Raw genomic sequence first — 20,865 nt, forward strand, 5'->3', positions numbered from 1 at the left:
ATAAATTTTTAAAAGATGATTGCATATGAAAATGCAAATCTATTATGTACATCTTGCTATTCCTTTTAAATATATAATAAAGTTATCATGCAAATTTTTTTCTCCTTCCCCCCCCCCCCCATCAATTCTAGAGATTTTTATTCTAAAATAACCTCTCAAAGACAGGAAACATCTTTTATTTCCTTTGTATAATACCCCACCCTCCAGGACTTAGTACAATATTCTGCAAACAGTAGGCATTTAATAAAAGCTTATTACCTAGTTTCTTGATTCTCTTTTATTATAATTTTTAACAATATATGTGTTTAAGGAGCTTATTTTGAACAATTCTGATATATGAAAATTCACATTTATGCCACCTAAGTCTTTTTAACTTCCAGGCAAGCTCACAACAACTGCCTCTAAATATATGCCAGTAAATACAAAATAATTAGCTGAGGATCTAGAGTCAGGGATTATTATTTACTTTCAAAATAATTCTTCATAATGCAAAATTGAGAACTATTTATTTGCCACATGTGCTTACTAAGTTTGAGCCCACTTTACCTTGGACTCTGTATATAGTTATGGAATGGATCCTGGGGGAATATTTTTATACTAAATGTTCTTACTATACTACCTTAGTAAATAACCATTTTTAAAAAGTTAATTAACACAAGTTGGCTAATTGATATTAACTGCAAATCAATGAAGATACTCAGGAACAATAGTATTAAATAATATTAAAAACCCTCAGCCCTTACAGTTATCCATAAATTCCCGGAAAGATAATAATCAGCCTTTCTCTGGGACTCATTTTGCTACTCAGAGTTGAAAGAGAATCCAGAGCCTGGGCTACACCAGTGAAGTTACTGAGTCTCAGAGAAGTAAAACAATTTGGCCAATATAAGTAGTAAGTATAAAGTAAGGTAAAGTACAAAATAAAGTAAAATAGAATTTGAATAATTCCAAGTCCAATATTTTTCCCAATTTACCACACTTCATTTCTACTAACAAGGCAGGACATAATTTTTGTAAAACTTTTTTCTTTTCTTTAGCTCTTTAGGACCTGATAAGGTAGATGAGATAACTAACATTTGCTTCCACCCTCCCCTAGCAAACTCTGCCAAGTTTGAGCAGAGAGTTCTAGGAGGAACCAGGTTAAAAATGAAGAGAAGGGGACTATACTAATATAGAAGTTTCATTTCCTTTCTTAGCTGGTACTTATATATATAGTTCATATGCAAGACCACTTCAGAAAAGGAACTTTGAAAAGGAGTAATCACAGTCTGGAAAGATGCAAAAGGGTGTTAGGTTCCATTCCTCTTCCCACAACTTCCTCCTTCCCCATCTCCCTTCTGGGAGAATAGAAGGGTGTGTCTCACAGAAGTGCTGCCCCTCTGACAGCCTTCTCATTTGAACTATATGGTGAGGTTTAACAAAAGAATAGTAAACTTTAAGTCAAGAGACTTGAATTCAAATCCTGGCTCTGTTTCCTGCTATATGATCCTATGCAATTTATAATCTTTCTAGACCTCAAGTATAAGTGTTTAGATGATGGCACATTAGATAGAGTGCCAGTCCCAGAGTCAGGAAGATTTATCTTCCTGAGTTCAAATCTGGCCTCAGACACTTACTAGCTGTGTGATGCTGGGCAAGTCACTTACAGCTTTGTTCCAGTTTCCATATCTGCAATATGAAATGGAGAAGGAAATGAAAAATCATTCCAGTATTTTTGCCAAGAAAACCTCAAATGGGGTCATGAAGAGTCAGACATGACGAACTCTTCTACTACTGAGTCTACTACTGACTTAACAGATTTGTTGGAGGGATCAAATGAGATGATCATATAAAAATGTACTTTTTTTTAGTTATACAACTGTCAATCATTCTTTATTTACCATCCCAACATATTCATTGGATTATTGAATTACATCTGGAAGATATCTTAAAGAACATTTAATTCAAACTCTTCATTTTACAGATGATGAACCTGAGACTCAGAATGACTTGCCAAAGATTACCTGGATAGAAAGGAGAAGTAGTGAGATTTTACTCCAACTTCAGCATTCTTTTCACTATCCTGTGATGTCTCCTGATAAAATAGCTGGATGGTAGAGCTGGCAGAACTCTGAACTTGACACAATGCCTGGTATATAATAAGCACTTATTAAAGGCTTGTTGACTGATTTATATATTTGGAATTAGGAATACCAAAGTTCAAATCCTATCTCAGATATTCAATACATGTAGGACATTTCATGTATACCATCTCATGTGATCCTCAAAGCAACACTATTCAACAAGTCATCAGGTACTCAATGTCAGGGAAGTAAAGCCAAATAGAAAGAAAGACAACCCCCTACTCTCAAAGAAATTATATTCTAATGAAAGAAAACAAATACAAAAAAGTGCAATAATAATAATACTTTCAGGATTATCATTCCTGTCTTAGAGAAACAGATTACAAGACCTTAAATAATGTACTGGTAAATGTTTAACAACAAGCTCTCTGGGAATAAAGAAAATGTGCCTCCTACACACACTTTTAAGTTTTATCTGCATTATTAATATTTACCCCATCATTTTATTAAGTCTAGGCAACCAACAACACAATAAATCAAGCCCTGATTTATAGTATTTGCCAGTTTTCAAGGTATTAATGCTCACACTGAATATTTAACATTTGACTCCCAAGAACTGATTCAAGCTGGCTCTAGCACACCCTTGTTCAGAGGTCACATTTGAAGCTAGTTCTTCCTCACATTCCAATACATATTAGATGCCACTGTTGTTTTCAACATATGACTCCTACCTTCATGCAGCCATACAAGATGTCCCAAAAGTTTCAGTGCAGTTTAAAACTCCTAAAATTGTACTGAGAAGTAGTTGTTAAAACTCGAGCAGTTAGTTGTACTATAGGGATATATTTATTGTTTTATTCATTGCCTAGACTTAAGAAAGTTATGGAGAAAATGTTAATAATTCAAGAACATGATCATGAGCCAAAGGGAAGAGGTTGTATAACACCCATCGTCAGTTCTAGTCAAATGTCATTGACCGCATGAATTCTGCATCACTCTCTTGGTGGACTGGATAGCGTCTCTGCCAAGCAGGCTGAGAGATGGAGCCCAGAAGTGGGAAGGACAGAATGTTTTCTTTTGCTAAAGCAGACTATAAACAGAGAGTAGGATTTGTTTGCCTGCACTTTTATACACAAGTAAAATATATTAGAAAATCTAGATTGAAATAAGAAGCAGCAGACTGTGGAAATACAAATCAATCAACCAAACCATGGATACTTTCTCCCCTCCAAGTTTTTATGACTTGATTCTCCTCTTACTTATCTGACTACTCCTAGTCTCTTTTGTGGATTCATCATCAATATTGGACACTCCAAGACTCTCTTCTGAGCCATTGTCTCTCTAAACATTCCCTGGAACCTTATCAGCTCTGTACAAATGACTCACAGATCCATACATCCAGCCCCAGTCTTTCTCCTGAGCTTCAGGTGCAATCCTCTCCAATTGCCAATTAGATATTTCAAACAGAATCTTCTAGAGATATCTCAAATGTAACATTTCCTAAAGTTGAAATCATTGTCTTCCTCACCCCGAAAACTCACTCTTCTTCTTGATTCCTCACTTTCCTTACATATCCAATCATCCAGATTTTGTTTTTTTCTATCTCTCCATCTTTCTCATATCCATGTGATTTCCACTTACATATTTACGTTAGTTCATTTCCTTTGCCTAGAATACTGTAAGAGCCTCCTAATTGTTCTCCATATCTTAAGTCTCTTCCCATCATAATTCAACCTGCACATTGATGCCAAAAAATCTCGCTACAATATTCCTTATTCAAAAACTATGGTGGTTCCCTTTTATCCTGTAATATCAGAGAAACTGAGGCAAGACAGAGATTGGTTTTTAATCTTTTAATGTGAAGAGTTCCAACTGAATGGAACTCATGTTCAAAAATCATTCAGCCCTGAGGAACTGAGGCAGGGAATTTATATAGCTAACTAGGGTTTGCAAACAGGATACATAATCTGAATATATAATTTTATAGGGGAAAACAAGGGAGGTGAGGACACTAGGTGGGCAACAAGCCATAATTCCAGGAAAGGATCATAACTTAATCCTGACAGGATAAAGGTCAAGATAAGAAAGTTGAGGGCAGGAGACAGCGAGGGAGATAAGAGTCCTGGAGTTTTATGACTCAATGGTATTTCAAGATTTTTCCTGACTCAATTCTCCCAGTCCTAATGGCAAGGAAGGGAGGGAAGAGGTAGCCATAATAATTTTATTCAGGGCATAGAAATTCAGGGCATAACAATCCCACCTCCATAACTTTGTAGTGACTGATCCCTATGCCTGGAATATACACCTTTCTTACTTTCTGTCTCTTAGAATATTCAGTTTCCTTTAGGCCTCAGATCAAGCATTTCCTTCCCAGTACCTCTAGTTTCCCATCAAAAGCACTTTATATCTATTTGTATGTAATGTAATATACCTATTTATAGATATATTATCTTCCTTAGCCAGACTGTAAGCTCCTTAAAGGCAGAGCCTGTTTATCTTTTGTCACAATGCCTTTCACACAATAGATGCTTAACAAACCTTTGTTGAATAATTGATTGAAATACAAGTATCTATGAAATAAGAAAAATGTTGGTCAAATCCAGACTATTCAATTTAAGATTTTTTTGAAAGGGAAATTCTATTAGCAAAATTGTTTCCCAATAACCTGATGAAAATATAAATTCCTCCACATGTATACTTGCTGGAAATATTAGTAAGTATCACATGAAAGGTTTCCTTGAAACACTTGTCATTTTTTAAATTATAATTTTCTACTGGATAATCTATTTGAAGAGAAAAAGTAGATACTAACCTGTAAGGAACCTTAAAGATGCTCTAATCCAACCCACTCGTTCATAAAATATAAAATTAAAAATTAAAAAAATTTTAAAAATTTATTTTTAATTATGTGATGAGATCTAGATTTTGGGATTCCAGGTCAGAGAACCAAATGATGAGATTAGAGTTCCTGGTGGTCAGGGAGTTAAATGATGAGGTTAGTGGCAGATTCAGGGTTCATGGAACCAAATGAAGAGGTTTGGCTCCCCTAAATATGCTTGGGATTCAATGCATGCATAGGGAGTTTTGGGAACCCCCGTGCCGGCAGCACAGAGGTCCTTTGTAAAGGAATTTACAAACTGAAAAGCTAGGTTGATAAAAAGAAGTTTATTATTGTCATTGGGAAGTCAGCCTTTGCTAAGCATGAATAGAAAGGCTGAATTCCTTAGTGACAAGGTCTGACAGAGAAGTAAAGTTTCTAGTAGAGAAATCCCGACAGAGAGATATAAAGTCTTGTTAGGGAAATAGGTGAGGGAGATAAAGAGAAGGTAACACTGAAAGAGAATATCCCAGTGGGTAGTTTGCTATGCCGGGAAGGGAGAATTTCCTTGGCATGGCATATTAGCCCCTCTGTGAGGATTGGATTTAAAATTGCTGTTCTTAATTGGCCCCAATGCTATATAAATTATTTGATAAAATAGGGAATGAAGGAGTCCTACCAAATTCTTTCTATGACACAGACATGGTACTGATACCTAAACCAGGTAGGTTGAAAACAGAGAAAGAAAATTATAGACCAATCTCCCTAATGAATATTGATGCTAAAATCTTAAATAAGATATTAGCAAAAAGACTACAGAAAATTATCTCCAGGATAATACACTATGATCAAGTAGGATTTATACCAGGAATGCAGGGCTGATTCAATATTAGGAAAACTATCAATATAATTGGCCATATTAATACCCAAATTAACAAAAACCATATGATCATCTCAATAGATGCAGAAAAAACATTCGACAAAATCCAACATCCATTCCTATTAAAAACACTAGAGAGTATAGGAATAAATGGACTTTTCCTTAAAATAATCAGCAGCATCTATTTAAAAGCATCAGTAACCATCATATGTAATGGAGACAAACTGCAACCATTCCCAATAAGATCTGGAGTGAAACAAGGTTGCCCACTATCACCGTTACTATTTAATATTGTATTAGAAACGCTAGATAGCAATAAGAGCTGAGAAAGAGATTAAAGGAATAAGAATAGGCAATGAGGAAGCCAAATTATCACTCTTTGCCGATGACATGATGGTATACTTAGAGAACCCCAGAGATTCTGCTAAAAAGTTATTAGAAATAATCCACAACTTTAGCAAAGTTGCTGGTTATAAAATAAACCCACATAAGTCATCAGCATTCTTATATATCACTAACAAAATCCAACAGTCTAAGTTACAAAGAGAAATTCCATTTAAAGTAACTACTGATAATATAAAATATTTAGGAATCTATCTGCCAAGGGAAAATCAGAAACTTTATGAGCAAAATTACAGACCACTTTTCACACAAATTAAGTCTGATCTAACCAATTGGAAAAATATTAAATGCTCTTGGATAGGGCGAGCAAATATAATAAAGATGACAATATTACCTAAACTAATCTATTTATTTAGCGCTATACCAATCAGACTCCCAAAAAACTATTTTAATGACCTAGAAAAAATAACAACAAAGTTCATATGGAAAAACAAAAGGTCAAGAATTTCAAGGGAATTAATGAAAAAAAAATCAAATGATGGTGGCTTAGCTGTACCAGATCTAAAATTATATTATAGAGCAGCAGTTACCAAAACTATTTGGTATTGGCTAAGGAATAGATTAGTTGATCAGTGGAATAGATTAGGTTCAAGGGATAAAACAGTCAACAAATATAGCAACCTAGTCTTTGACAAACCCAAAGATCCCAGCTTTTGGGATAAGAACTTACTGTTTGATAAAAATTGCTGGGAAAATTGGAAACTAATATGGCAGAAACTAGGCATTGATCCATACTTAACGCCGTACACCAAGATAAGGTCAAAATGGGTTCATGACCTAGGCATAAAGAATGAAATTATTAATAAATTAGAGGAACATAGGATAGTTTACCTCTCAGACCTGTGGAAGGGGAAGGTCTTTATGACCAAAGCAGAACTAGAGATCATTACTGATCACAAAATAGAAAATTTCGATTATACCAAACTGAAAAGTTTTTGTACAAACAAAACTAATGCAGACAAGATTAGAAGGGAAGCAATAAACTGGGAAAATATTTTTACAGTCAAAGGTTCTGATAAAGGCCTCATTTCCAAAATATATAGAGAATTAACTCTAATTTATAAAAAATCAAGCCATTCTCCAATTGAAAAATGGTCAAAGGATATGAACAGACAATTCTCAGATGAAGAAATTGAAACTATTTCTAGTCATATGAAAAGATGCTCCAAGTCATTATTAATCAGAGAAATGCAAATTAAGACAACTCTAAGATACCACTACACACCTGTCAGATTGGCTAAGATGACAGGAAAAAATAATGATGATTGTTGGAGGGGATGCGGGAAAACTGGGACATTGATGCATTGTTGGTGGAGTTGTGAACGAATCCAACCATTTTGGAGAGTAGTTTGGAACTATGCTCAAAAAGTTATCAAACTGTGCATACCCTTTGATCCAGCAGTGTTACTACTGGGATTATATCCCAAAGAGATTATAAAGAAGGGAAAGGGACCTGTATGTGCACGAATGTTTGTGGCAGCCCTTTTTGTAGTGGCTAGAAACTGGAAACTGAATGGATGTCCATCAGTTGGAGAATGGCTGAATAAATTGTGGTATATGAATATTATGGAATATTACTGTTCTGTAAGAAATGACCAACAGGATGATTTCAGAAAGGCCTGGAGAGACTTACACGAACTGATGCTGAGTGAAATGAGCAGGACCAGGAGATCATTATATACTTCAACAACAATACTATATGATGACCAGTTCTGATGGACCTGGCCATCCTCAGCAACGAGATCAACCAAATCATTTCCAATGGAGCAGTAATGAACTGAACCAGCTACGCTCAGAGAAAGAACTCTGGGAGATGACTAAAAACCATTACATTGAATTCCCAATCCCTATATTTATGCCCACCTGCATTTTTGATTTCCTTCACAAGCTAATTGTACAATATTTCAGAGTCTGATTGTTTGTACAGCAAAATAACGGTTTGGTCATGTATACTTATTGTGTATCTAATTTATATTTTAATATATTTAACATCTACTGATCATCCTGCCATCTGGGGGAGGGGGTGGGGGGTAAGAGGTGAAAAATTGGAACAAGAGGTTTGGCAATTGTTAATGCTGTAAAGTTACCCATGCATATAACCTGTAAATAAAAGGCTATTAAATTAAAAAAAAATTCTCAAAACTAAAAACTAAATAAATAAATAAATGCAATTGCTGTTCTTATAATAGAAGCCTTTGGCTACAAGTCGAGGGTTGGAATTCTGCAGCTTAGGACTCACTTAGATAATAGAATGAAGCTGTTTGTCCTCAGGTGGGATCTTTACAGTGGCAGGTTTGAAGGAGAATCTGTCCTTCAAGGAGTTTTCAGAGAGTTAAGGGGTCCCTTTGTCATATGGAATAAAGTAAGCATTTCTATAATATAATGAAAACGATAATTGCACATGAAACTGTCTATTGTGTACAACTTGCTATAAAATGTATTATATACATATAATATGTTAAACATATAGTAAAGTTATCATGTAATATTTTTCTTCCCTCCCTGCCCCCCAACCTCACCCTAGAGATGGCTACCATTAGACACAAATAGGTGAGTGCATGTGTCTGTGTATGTTATTTGATATATACTATTTATCAGTTCTTTCCCTGGATATTTTACAGAAGAGGAAACATTAGAGATCTAGAAATGTTAAATGACTTGCCTAAAATCATACAAATAAACCATACCAGAACTGGTCAGCTAGATTTTCTGAATACAAATATGTCCTATTTGTCATTGTACCACATTACCTCTGTGTGGTAATATTAATGATAATTCTTTATCTTTTTAGGGCTCTGAGGTTTACAAAGCACTTTATAGAATCTCATCTGACTTTCACTACAATTCTGCCAGCCAGGTGCTATTAATATCCTTCTTTTATAGATATGGAAATTGAGGCTCACTCTGTGATTTGCCTGCAGTTAAATGGCTATTAAGGGTTAAACAGGCAAGACTCAAATATCAACTTTTTCCCAACTATACCTACTCTGTCATGTAATGGAAAGGATGAAATTTAATCCAGCTCCTTTGTCTTCTCAGTAACAAATCAATTACATCAAACTGACTGGGTCTTTGGGTTTTCCTGATCATTTTTCTTCTTGCTAAATGTTTATCTATTTTGTCCTGAGTATCCTGAATTCCTCTTCTTTTTTTTTCTATTGCTTGTTAGTATTGGGAGCATTCTGGAAACTTACAGTTTTTAGAGGACAGACTGCTAATCCTGGAGTCAGGAAGATTCATCTCCCTGAGTTCAAATCCAGCCTCACACACTTATTAGCTGTGTGACTTTGAGTGAGTTATTTAATTCTGTTTGCCTCAGTTTCCTCATCTGTAAAAATGAGCTGGAGAAGGAAATGGCAAACCACTCTAGTATCTTTGCTAAGAAAACTCCAAATGGAGTGTCAAGATGTCGGCAACAACTGAATACAACTGAACAACAATGTAGGCTTTAAAGCAGGCAGCCTGTAATTAAATACTGTAAGGTTCTGGTTGGGCTTTAGCAACAGTTTCTTAATTCTACTGAAATAAATATAAAAAAATTATTATAAAAGTTTTGAACAATAAATTACCTTTTCCCTTTCAGCTTTCCATTGTCGTGACTCAATATCATTCTCTACCCAAGTGATATGCATATTTTCCTAATCTCAGTGATCTACAATGACGGATAGATGAACATCCTCCACAATACTGGCCATTTCCTAATCGCTCTCAAACAGCTATATCACATGGTCTTTCACTTTTCTCATATTACATGCATTTAAAGGTTATGAGCTGCCAAAGTAAAGCAGAGGGACACAATTATGAGTTTGGGGTACTCCCAATCTAAATAATTCAGGGAAAGTTTTTCATTTGAATTTACTTGAACCGGCTGCCTCTCTGGTCTTTCTAATTGACCTGATTTATCATTTTTAGGTACTAAAATTTATTAATAGTGTACAAACTACAGACACTGGCCCAGAGCCCATTTTAGGTCTTACCAAAAAAGGTGTCAGGTTCAGGTCATAGTTTGCTTGATCTACAAGAATGATTTAATTTTCTGACCTCTAGTATATGCAAACAATTGGGTTATAATACTATCAACTGACCAATTAGATGAAAAACAAACTATTGAATTCAGCCAAACCAACAGTTATTTTACTGAAAATAACAGTTATTAATATTCTTCCTCCCAAATAAAAAATTATGTCATACCTTATGTATACTTTGTATTTACTTACCTACTTATGTACATTGTATTGTTCCAGTAGAATGAAAACTCCTTGTGGGCAAGAAATATTTCATTTTTGTATTTGTTTTCCCCCTCCTCCACTACCCAATATAGTATTTCAAAGAAGATGCTTAAGTGCTTTTTGGATTAAGCAGAATTAAAAATAAAATTGGTATGTTCCCACAGATAAGCTCTAAACAATAAATGAACCCAATTCCTAAATACATACTAAGTCCTGAATGAACTAAAGAAACCAAGAATTTTTTAAAATTCATCCTTGATGAAATTATATTCTTTCATTTTGTTGCCTAAATGTTTAGGTTATTTGGAAAGCAGAAGGTACTTTAGGCCAAACCACAGTCATAAATAATCTTAAAATGTGTCATTAACCAACTAGCATCTCACAGAAACTTCAATGTGTGTCTTCCTGTGCAACACACTCTTCTTTGAAATAACATCTCATTAAAATGGATGAACCAGCCAACTTGAAATGGAGAATGGTTTGAATTTTGGAATACATACAGTGACTTGGCTAGGGAACAAGTGCTATCATTAACTATTTTTATATGAAGAGCATATTTAAATTGAAAGTTATTGCATATTTATCTTATCAAACAAAATACAAAATAAAGCCAAGAAGGCATGTAACAAATACATGTGACATCTTTAGAGTTCAGATTATATCAAATGAATGTGGCTAACTAAAACTTATCTAACATTTCACATTGAATCATACAGATGTATCACAGATAGGAGTGTTACATTATTTTAGCTAAGCTTCATCCAACATGTTTCATTTTACTCTCTACCTCCCACTTTCCTTCTGGAACCATAATCCAGTATTATGGATCAACTGTTATCATTTCAACTCTATCACTGTCCTTGGACAGGTCTTGTCAATCTACTTCCCTGTAACCCCCTTCATTATACCTGAAAATTTCCTGATCAAAGTGTCCCTCTCTGACCATCACTTTTCTTTGTATATTGTCTCCTCCATTAAAATGTAAGCTCCTTGCCATCAGAAACTGTCTTTGATTTTGTGCTTGCATACACAGTCTCAGCACAGATCTTGCCATAAAATAAATGATTAGTAAATAATTTTTCATTAATTTATTTTTTGAGGAAATTCAGATCCAGGAAGGTTGTATCTTTCCTGGAGACACTCAAGGCTATCTGTAATGAATTCGCTCAACTCCTCTCTGAAGTTCAAAGCTTTTCTTTTTTCAACCATTCTCTCCTTCCAATTTAGGCTTAAGGAATAGATTTTGGAATTTTATGATTATAGATTTAGAGCTGGAATGGACCTTTGAAATCATTTAGTCTCAGCCATTCTTTTTGCAGACAGGAAACTGAGGCTTAGTCTTTGTGACTGCAAATCACAGAGCTTCATCTAAAACTGCCTTTCTGTTGGTTTTACCACACCTCCACTTATGCATTTGACTTTCCTTTTAGGAATAATTTCCTTTCAGGCTGGATGACATAATAACTAGAGTACTAGGTTTAGAATCTTGAAGATTGTCCATGCAAGTCTCTCTGCCTCTAGTTCCTCATGTATAAAATGGGTATAATAGCACTTGAAGTTCTTGTGAGGGTCAAATTTGATAACATATATAAAGCATTTTATCATTCAATTACTCAACAAGCATTAACTAAACACCTACTTTGTGCCACACACTATAACAAAAGTTAAAAACTGTGCTTTCAATGCTTGTAGTCTAGTCAGGTGAGATAACATCTATATAGGTATGTGCAAGTTACGTACAAAAATGATGTAAAGTGATTTTGAAGAGAAGACAATAAAAGCTAAGGGTATCAGATGATACTTCTACCTATGGAAGGTAACATCTACCTGTAAAAGGTGATGCTTCAGTTGTGTTCTGAAGGAAACTAAGTGTTATAATTAATAGCCAGTGAAGAAAGAACATATTCGGGTCAGAGGGAATAGTCATTGAAAAGGTGTGGAGGTGGGAGATAAAGTATCATGCATGAGAATCAGGAAGAGCCTCTGGGAGGTGGTTGTCTGGCTTAGATGAGGGAGGGAGCCCTACATTTTCCCAGATGACTTATGTCCTCATCATGTCCTTCTTGAAGGAACACTTCAGATGCTATTTTTTCTATTAAACCCTGACTGTTGATACCAGCTAGAATTTATCCTTCCTATCTCAAATCCTCCTAGATGTTTATATTTTGTTCATCTGTTATCCCCTACTACAAAAATGTTAGATAAATCTTTAGTGAGGTACATTCTCTATCAAGTTTCATCTTAGTTTAAATAAGTTTCATCTTAATGTAAGTCGGAAGCAGCATCCTCAGAACTAGAGTGATTAATGATGATGTCTGTGTTGGGAGCTAAGAGATACACCAAGAGTAAACTAGACTCATCAAAGAAAGACAGCCTCAGGACTAGAGTCCTGATCTTTAGAGTCAAACTAAGAGCTATCCCTAAGGAAAGAATAATGATTCTACAAAGGAGGGTTGGGGGGGAGAAGAAGGAAGGACTTCCGGTAACCACAAGTTTGCCCTTTGGCCACATGTGATCTCAAAATTTCATCCCATTCTTCCCAGAGACCCTGTGTGGGTAAAGGGAGGACACACCCTAGTTTGGAGGGATGTTTTGGTAAGATTCTCCTTACAAATACCTTTTTGTAAAAGTTAATTTACTCAGTGAGGAGTATATCGGTGATGTCTGATGATAGATATTCTTAGAAAACCTAGTTAATTAAGATTATAAATAGAACCAGGAAGATAATAGTCATTTGCTTATGTGATAGACTCAGGCTGCCAAGCTGAATGATACTTGGTGAAGTCGCAAGGGAGGGAGATGCTACATTTGTAACACTAGTACCTACCACAATGTATTACATATACTGTAATATTTATGGCATTAAGCACAATCACCTATAGTTACAGTATAGTGTTTAGCATATAGTAGGTGCCATATAAATGTTCATTTTCTTTCCTTCCCCTTCTGAGTCTTGACTAGGTGACAGAGAAAGAATATGGTCAGTTTTAGCAAAGAATGTGGGAGGGGTACAGAGCAAGCTTCTGATGCACAAGAAAAATTAAACTGTGATTTCTTTTTAATAATTTGGGGTTTTATTTGTGCCAATAAGTCCTATAAAAACTTAATATGTTGATATGATTAGTTATAAAAATACATTTACTCAGTATTTTTCCCAGCATTTTACTGCCCCATTCCTGCAATCTCTTGGTGCTGCAACACTGACATAAGAAACCTTTTTTTTTTCCTTTTAGTAAAAGATTTTAAAGAACTCAACAATATGATGTTAATACACATCCAACATTCATTTAACTAATCAATCTCCATTTGAATATCACTCACTGGTTAATTTAAAAGGATTCTAGACAAGCTTAGAAAATGTTCTAATTATCCAAGACATACATGCATAAACATTTCCATTTTTTAATTTAAAAAAAAACACGTAGCTATGATATTTACAACTCTTGGCATTTTAAGAGATGACTGATCAAAGCAAAAATTAAGTGATGGTAAAATGGCAGAGACAAATTTATAATGGCATGAAAGGAATCCCTTCACACTGAAACTGTATTCATCTTGTTAGCTAAAGATTTCCCTCCAGTCCTAATAAATTAGTCATCAGATAATCAATTAATAAACATTAATCAAACATTTACACATGGTAGGTAGGCTCAAAAAAAATATGGTGTGATACCTAGTCCAGAATTGCAGGACTCTGGGTTTTTGTTTTGTTTTGTATGTCTTTCTAATTTTATCTATTGGGGTGGAGAGGGAGAATAGCAAGAGACAAGTTGAAAAGACAGTGTGAGGGTTAGCCTAATTGGAATTGAGGACTTTACCCTGTAGATAATGGGGAGCTGCTAAAAGGGAGTGGGATGATCCCCAAAATTATGATTTCAAACTAATCTGGAGGTTCTATAAATGATAAACTAACCAAAAGAGAGAGAGTGGTGATGAGGCAGGTAAAATTAGGGTAGCTACTCCTAGCAATGAAAATGACAGACAACTGAGAGACAAAGCAAAGGAAGTTTTAGGAATAATAAAAAGGATAGCTGACATTCATATAACACTTTAAAGTTTACAAAGACCTGGACAAATATGATCTCATTTTATCCTTACTGCAATCCTGGGATCAGGAAAATGAAGCTCACAGAGGCAGTTGGTAGTGTAGTGGATAAAATACTGGACCTAAACTTTTCTGGGTTCCCATTTTCTCAATCATGAAATAAGGCTATTAAAACCTATTCTGCCAATTTCATAGGTTTGCTGTATGAAAAGCACTTTATAAATCTTGAGGTAATGTAGGAATTCAATTCTATTTATCAAGCATTCAATGTCATGCATTTATAAAGTGATTCCTATATGCAAGTACAGAAGTATTGTTAAAATCTCTTTTTTAATTTCTCTAGAAATATTAAAAATAATGTTTTGTTCTAAAAACCTTTACAGATTTTAAGGAAAAGACCCTTGGAAAGGTGAGTGGGATAAGCTTAGAAAAAAAGAAAAAGGAATTCTATTAGGTGCCTGGATAAAGGGTAATAATCAGATATTCAATATTAAGTTCTTCTAAATGAGGTAAGGATATTGCATTTCCCCACAGCTGGTACAAACCAAGATATTGATCCACCTAAGAGCTCCTTCTTCCCTCTACCCCATAAAAGTATTAACAAGGATCGACCCTTGAGAAATGCCCTCTTCTATCCAAAAGGAAGCATTCAAACTGTCTTCTATTTTTTTATTTTGAATTATTGATATGGATCTATGGGAAGAACTCTTCTGACTTTTCTAAAAGGGTATTCCCAGAGTAATTGATAGAGCTATGATCATTCAATTCTGGAAATTACCCCAAGTTGCATTTTAAGATAACTTCTTTTTTCAAGATTCTTATAAATGTTACCTGAAATCTTCTTGGGATAAAGTCAAGCCAGAGTGCATGAGACATTTTGCTACTCTAGACACTATTTAAGCTAGAAATGACTTGGATATAAATTAGTGATAAATGAAATAAAAACCATTCCAGTAGACTTGGTCCTAAATCACATAGTACTGCATTATATTAATATTATGTCTTTAACATAAGGCTCTATGCTAGGCCCTTGGGATACAAACACAAAAATGAATAATGAACATTTATATAGGACTTTAAGATTTAAACTACATGAACATAAAGCAGAGAAGTTCTCTTGGCTATTACAAACTCTATACACTAGTCAATTATTTCACCAGTTTCATAATAATATAGCTAACACATTTATTGCACTTCAAGGTTTGCATTGTTCTACATATATTATGTCATTTGATCTTTACAACCACCCTGTGAGGTAGCTACTATTATTATCCCAGTTTTACAGCTGGAGAAATTGAGCTGAGACAAATTAAATGCCTTGTTTAGGGTCACATAATGGGTAAATATATGAGGCAGGATTCAAACTCTTTCTGACTCCTACTCCAGCATAATCCATGTAATAAAAAAAAAAAAAACAGCTACCTTGTAATATTCAACCTTGTCATATGTGGGGATGTGATGTAATCTGACTTTTCCCAAGCTATTGTTCTGTGTATAGTAAACCCTAAACGTTTTATATAAAACATTGTTTCTTAGTAAAGGAACTTGTCTTAACTATATATTAAATTATAGTACATTATCATTATTATTCATTATTTATGCATTTTATTCATATAATTATATACATTACATAATAATCCATGGTATAATAAATTTATATAAATAAAATCTCAGTCTCAGTTTCAGTTTTAGTCATTTTTCAGTCATGTCTGACTTCATGACCCCAGTTAGGATTTTCTTGGCAAAGATACTGAAGTAGTTTGCTATTTCCCTCTCCAGTTTATTTTATATATAAGGAAAATAAGGCAAATGGGGTTAAGTGATTTCCCAGGGTCATATAACTAGTAAGCCCAATTCTGAACTAGTAAAATGAGTCTTTCTGACTCAAGGTCTGGCTCTCTATCCATTTTGCCACTTAGCTGCCCAGAATAAAAATATTATTAAATATTACTATGTTTTTTATTAATTTATTGTTCTATTATTTATTATATATCATGTAAATATAGCTTAGGCAATATAACTTAGACTAGAGAAAAGAACATGGGAAATCTTCAATGGTGTTTACCGTTTCTGTCCTACACATCTCAACAATGATTGTGGCATTAAAGCAGATCAATAAACAATGATTCCAACATGGGTGCTAAGTTCAGAAGCAGGACAATAAGAATTAAAAGAAAATAATTCTATGGTGTACTAAATCCTTTTCAAAACACATATATAATATGTAGTTCAAAGCATAAATATTACATAATATATTTCAAAGCATATATATTCTATAATATATATTTACTAACATATATATATATATTAGTTGTAATTTAGCACAAGTCCTGAGCCCTGCCCTTCCCAGATATCAGACTATTCTAGAAAGTAAAATGCTGCTGGAATTCTACTCCATTGGAAATAAGGAGAGGAAATCTTCCTAGGTACCAGTCATTGATGTACCAGGTAATTTGCATCCAATGTTCCCAGTATACAATGAGAGAAGTATATCTGATTGACAAATGAATTAAAAATAAAAACAATAATAGCTGCCATTTATACTTTAATATTCAATGGATCTATTTTTTTTATTCTTCATTAATGGAAGTACTCTGTCTAACAATGCCCTCTCAGCCCTTCCTTAACATTTATATAGAGCTATGGAAACTGTTATACATCCATTATCTCATTTTAACCCAGTAACAACACTGTGAATAAGGTACTATGGGTATTATTATCTCCGTTTAACAAATGAGGAAACTAGTGCTAGAGAAGTAAATGACTTTTCCATTCTCACACAACTAGTATGTGAGAGAGTACTAAGTCCATGTCTGTCTAAGTTCCAACTGAGCATTCTATCTGCAAAATCTGAAATGTATCAATAAAGTTTTTGTAAACTTATTCCATATTTTTATCAATAATAATAGCTAATGTCTACGTAGTACTTTAAAGTCTGCTAAGCACTTTATAAATATTATTTTATCTTCCCAACAACTCTGGGAAGAAGGTGTTAATATTTCCCCCATTTTACAGATGTGGAAACTGAGGCAGACAGAGGTTAATTCACAGCTAGCCTATGTCTGAAGCTAATATTTTAACTCAGATCTTCCTAACTCCAGATCCACCACTTTATCCACTATGACAGCTGCTAAACCATTGACCTTACCATAAGATCTCTAAACGAATAAAAAAATAAAGTGAATTATTGGCAACTCATGTGTTTTACTCCAACTAACAGGTGAGATTTAAGGACATTAAGTGACTTCCTGAAAGACACACAATGAATCACTGGAACAGAAAAAGTCATGCAGCAATCAAGGAATAGCTTAACAAAAGATCAGTTGTCCTTTTTACTGTCAAGAACAGAAGCAGAAGAGGGAGGTGGGGAAAAACCCATGAAGTTATTCAGCCTCATGACAGTAAAGGATTGTTCCCTGTAATAACATGGTGGCCTCTGGTTATGACTGGAGGTTTTGCCAAACCACATGAAGCCTGTTTGAAGGTCCCAATGAAGGAAGACTGGTCTCAAGGCAGAGGAATGTTCCCCCCGTGCCAGGGAAACCTGATTGGACCTCATTACATTATTGCCTTTGATAACAAGCTGGAGAGCAAAGTCATGTTTTGGATCTACAGTTATCTTCCATAAATGGAGCCCTAAGTGGAGCCTAACAGAACCCATTTGTGTCCCAAGAGAACTTCCTATTAAGTGCACAAAAGGAGGAATGCAACAAGGTTTATCTGGCCAGAGTTAGGCAAACACTCCCTACTGAAATGTCACAGTCCTAGAGCTTAACAATTGCTTGTTGATATTAGACTTTGCCTCGGGCACAAGAATGTTGAGGAGAATGGGATATTGGGAAATCGGATAGGATCAGGATTTGGGGCTTCTTGCCTTAAGAGACCGATGCACTAGAAGGGAGCAGAAAAACAAGTGAATCTTTTTTTGCAATAAGCTAAATGGGTCTTAGAAGTAAAATTATACCCTCTGTTATTCAGTTACTATGGCAAAGTAAAGTAACATTATGTATTTCCTTTTTTCTCTTTATTCCCCTTCACCTTCTCTTTCCATTCACAGGGCAACCAAACATAAGAGGTAGAAATTAAGGACAGAGATTTGTCATCAGTGAATCATTCATCTTTTATGAGTCAAGCTCTTTCTATTGTATTCTGACTTTAGAAAGCATCCTCCCAAACCACACAGTCTTTTCATATGTAAAATGGGGATCTTGACTTCTAATGTCCCTTCCAGCTCACCAATGCACAGGTTGGTTTAAAAATGGAAGGGACATTTCTTAGAATTGAGGTCTGAGCTGGGAATAGATATAGAGCACAGAGCATTAAAGGTATGAATTTGGAGTCAGAGAATCTAGGTTCAAGTTTTAAAATTCTATTTAGATTTTTTTTTTACTAGGTGAAAGAGGCCACTCTTTATCTCAGTTTGTACCTAGTCTTTAATTCCTAAATGGGTACGGCCTCAGTCAAACTGAGACCTGTTGAAGATCTTGGCTTAAAAAGGCCAACCTCTCCCACTGCATACAGGGCCATCTCCAGTCAGCCTGATCCTATCTGACCACTGGACCCATGTGGCTCTGGAGGGGAAAGTGAGGCAGGTGAGCTTGCCCAGCCCTCCCTCACTTAAATCCAATTCACTTGCAAGTCATGGCATACTCTTTTGGTGTCATGGTCCTCTTCAAGAACGAAGGACAAATAATAATTCTGAGTAAGCAACTGTTCTTTAGTAAACTGAAATAAAAAATTGAAAATGTCATAAAGATAAATAAGGGGCTGCAGATAATTGGCTTGGAACACTCCTGTTGTCTGGAAGATGAAAGTAACTGAGAGAGATAAGGAGGGGGAATGATACTAGTAAATACAGAAAGCAAATTGATTAACAATCTGAACTGATTCCAGAATCACAAGTCTCTATGTTCCTCTTCTCTTTCTCCTTAGTCATGCAAATGGATCTGACTTGGTTCAAAGAGGACTGGATCTACTAGAAATTACTAGGCAATTATCATTTTTATATTTATTCAAGCCATGTTTACATAGGACTTTACAAAGCACTTTACTCAGAACAACTTGAGAAGTAGGTGGAGTTATTATCATGAATATCATCTAGCTGATGAGGAAACCAAAGCTTTGAGTGGTTCGGGTCACGTGGATTGAAAGCTTCACAGACATGACTCAAACTCAACAACATTATATCATTTCAGAGAACTGGAGAGGAAATATCTCCTCTTACAACCTGAGTCTCTGCATAATTTAAACTGTGTGTATTGGGCTGGGGGGAGGACCGAAAGGAAGAGAGAAGAAGGAGGCAAGAGTCAAGAGGAAGAAGAAGAGAGAGAGAAAAAAGATGGTACCTACCATGATTCAGATGTCGAATGCAGTCATTCAATAGAGCACTGAACTGTTTTTGGTCTGCTGAATCTTGGAAACAGAAGTAGTTGTGTCTGAGGAAGGGCTGCCACAGGTATACGGGGAATTCTTTTGGTAAAACAACAAAGGGCTGAGAAGTCTCCTTTTCGCTGGGAGCTAAAGAATATTGGGGGGGAAACAGATACAAAATAAAAACTTAAGAAATTGGGGATTATATTTCATTTAGAACAATGTTGTTTCATGTTTTTTTTTACAAATAGTAGAAATTTAAGATACTGAGATAAATATAAAACATATACAATGCATATACAAAATAATTAAGACAAAGCACTAACATCAATGAGAAAATAGTCAAGAATTGTCTTGTAACTAAAGTGAGCAGAACCAGAAAAATTGTAAGTAATAACAGCGAGATTGTGTGATAACCAATCATGATAAACTTAGTTCTCAGCAATTTAGTGATCCAATAAACTTTGAATGGAAAATGCCACCCACATCCAGAAAGAGAACTGTAGAGACTAAATGTGAATTGAAGCATACTATTGTCACCTTTTCCCCTCTTATTCATGGTTTTTCCCTTTTGTTCTGATTTTTCTTTTCTGGAAATATGCTAAAAATGAAGATACACATATACACTATCCCAGATTGCTTGCTAATGTGGAGAAAAGGGCAGGTAAAGGAAGAAGGGAGAAAAAAAAAATTGGAACTCAAAAATCTTATAAAAATGAATATTGAAAACCATCTTTACATATTATTGAAAAAAATAATATACTATTACAATAAAAAAGAGACATAAAAAAGGAAAAGAATTGCCTCATGTAGGAGATATAACTTGAAGTAAACTTTGAAAAGAGCTATGGATTCCAAGAGTCAGAGATGAGAAAGGAAAGCATGCCAAGAATAGGTAGGAATTTGAAGAATATACAAAAGCAGAAAGGAAATGAGACCTGATTTTTGCTAATGATATCACAATCTCTTTGGAGAACTCAAAAGATATAACTGAAGAGTTAATAGAAGCACAACCTATACAATCCATGTACATGAAACTGCAAATAGGGCAATTTAGC

The 20,865-nt window shown here is 34.9% G+C and overlaps 1 protein-coding gene across 1 annotated transcript in view; it reads right to left on the reverse strand.

Annotated features, from left to right (window-relative positions):
- Positions 1-20,865, reverse strand: part of NIBAN1 (niban apoptosis regulator 1) — a 193,458-nt gene that overhangs the window by 79,982 nt on the left and 92,611 nt on the right. Inside the window, exon 5 of the mRNA XM_012547736.3 lies at positions 19,787-19,954. Within this exon, the coding sequence (XP_012403190.1) occupies positions 19,787-19,954 (168 nt within the window). The remainder of the gene's footprint in view (positions 1-19,786; positions 19,955-20,865) is intronic.

This window comes from Sarcophilus harrisii, chromosome 4 (genome assembly GCF_902635505.1).
Source record: "Sarcophilus harrisii chromosome 4, mSarHar1.11, whole genome shotgun sequence".
Classification (NCBI taxonomy): domain Eukaryota; kingdom Metazoa; phylum Chordata; class Mammalia; order Dasyuromorphia; family Dasyuridae; genus Sarcophilus; species Sarcophilus harrisii.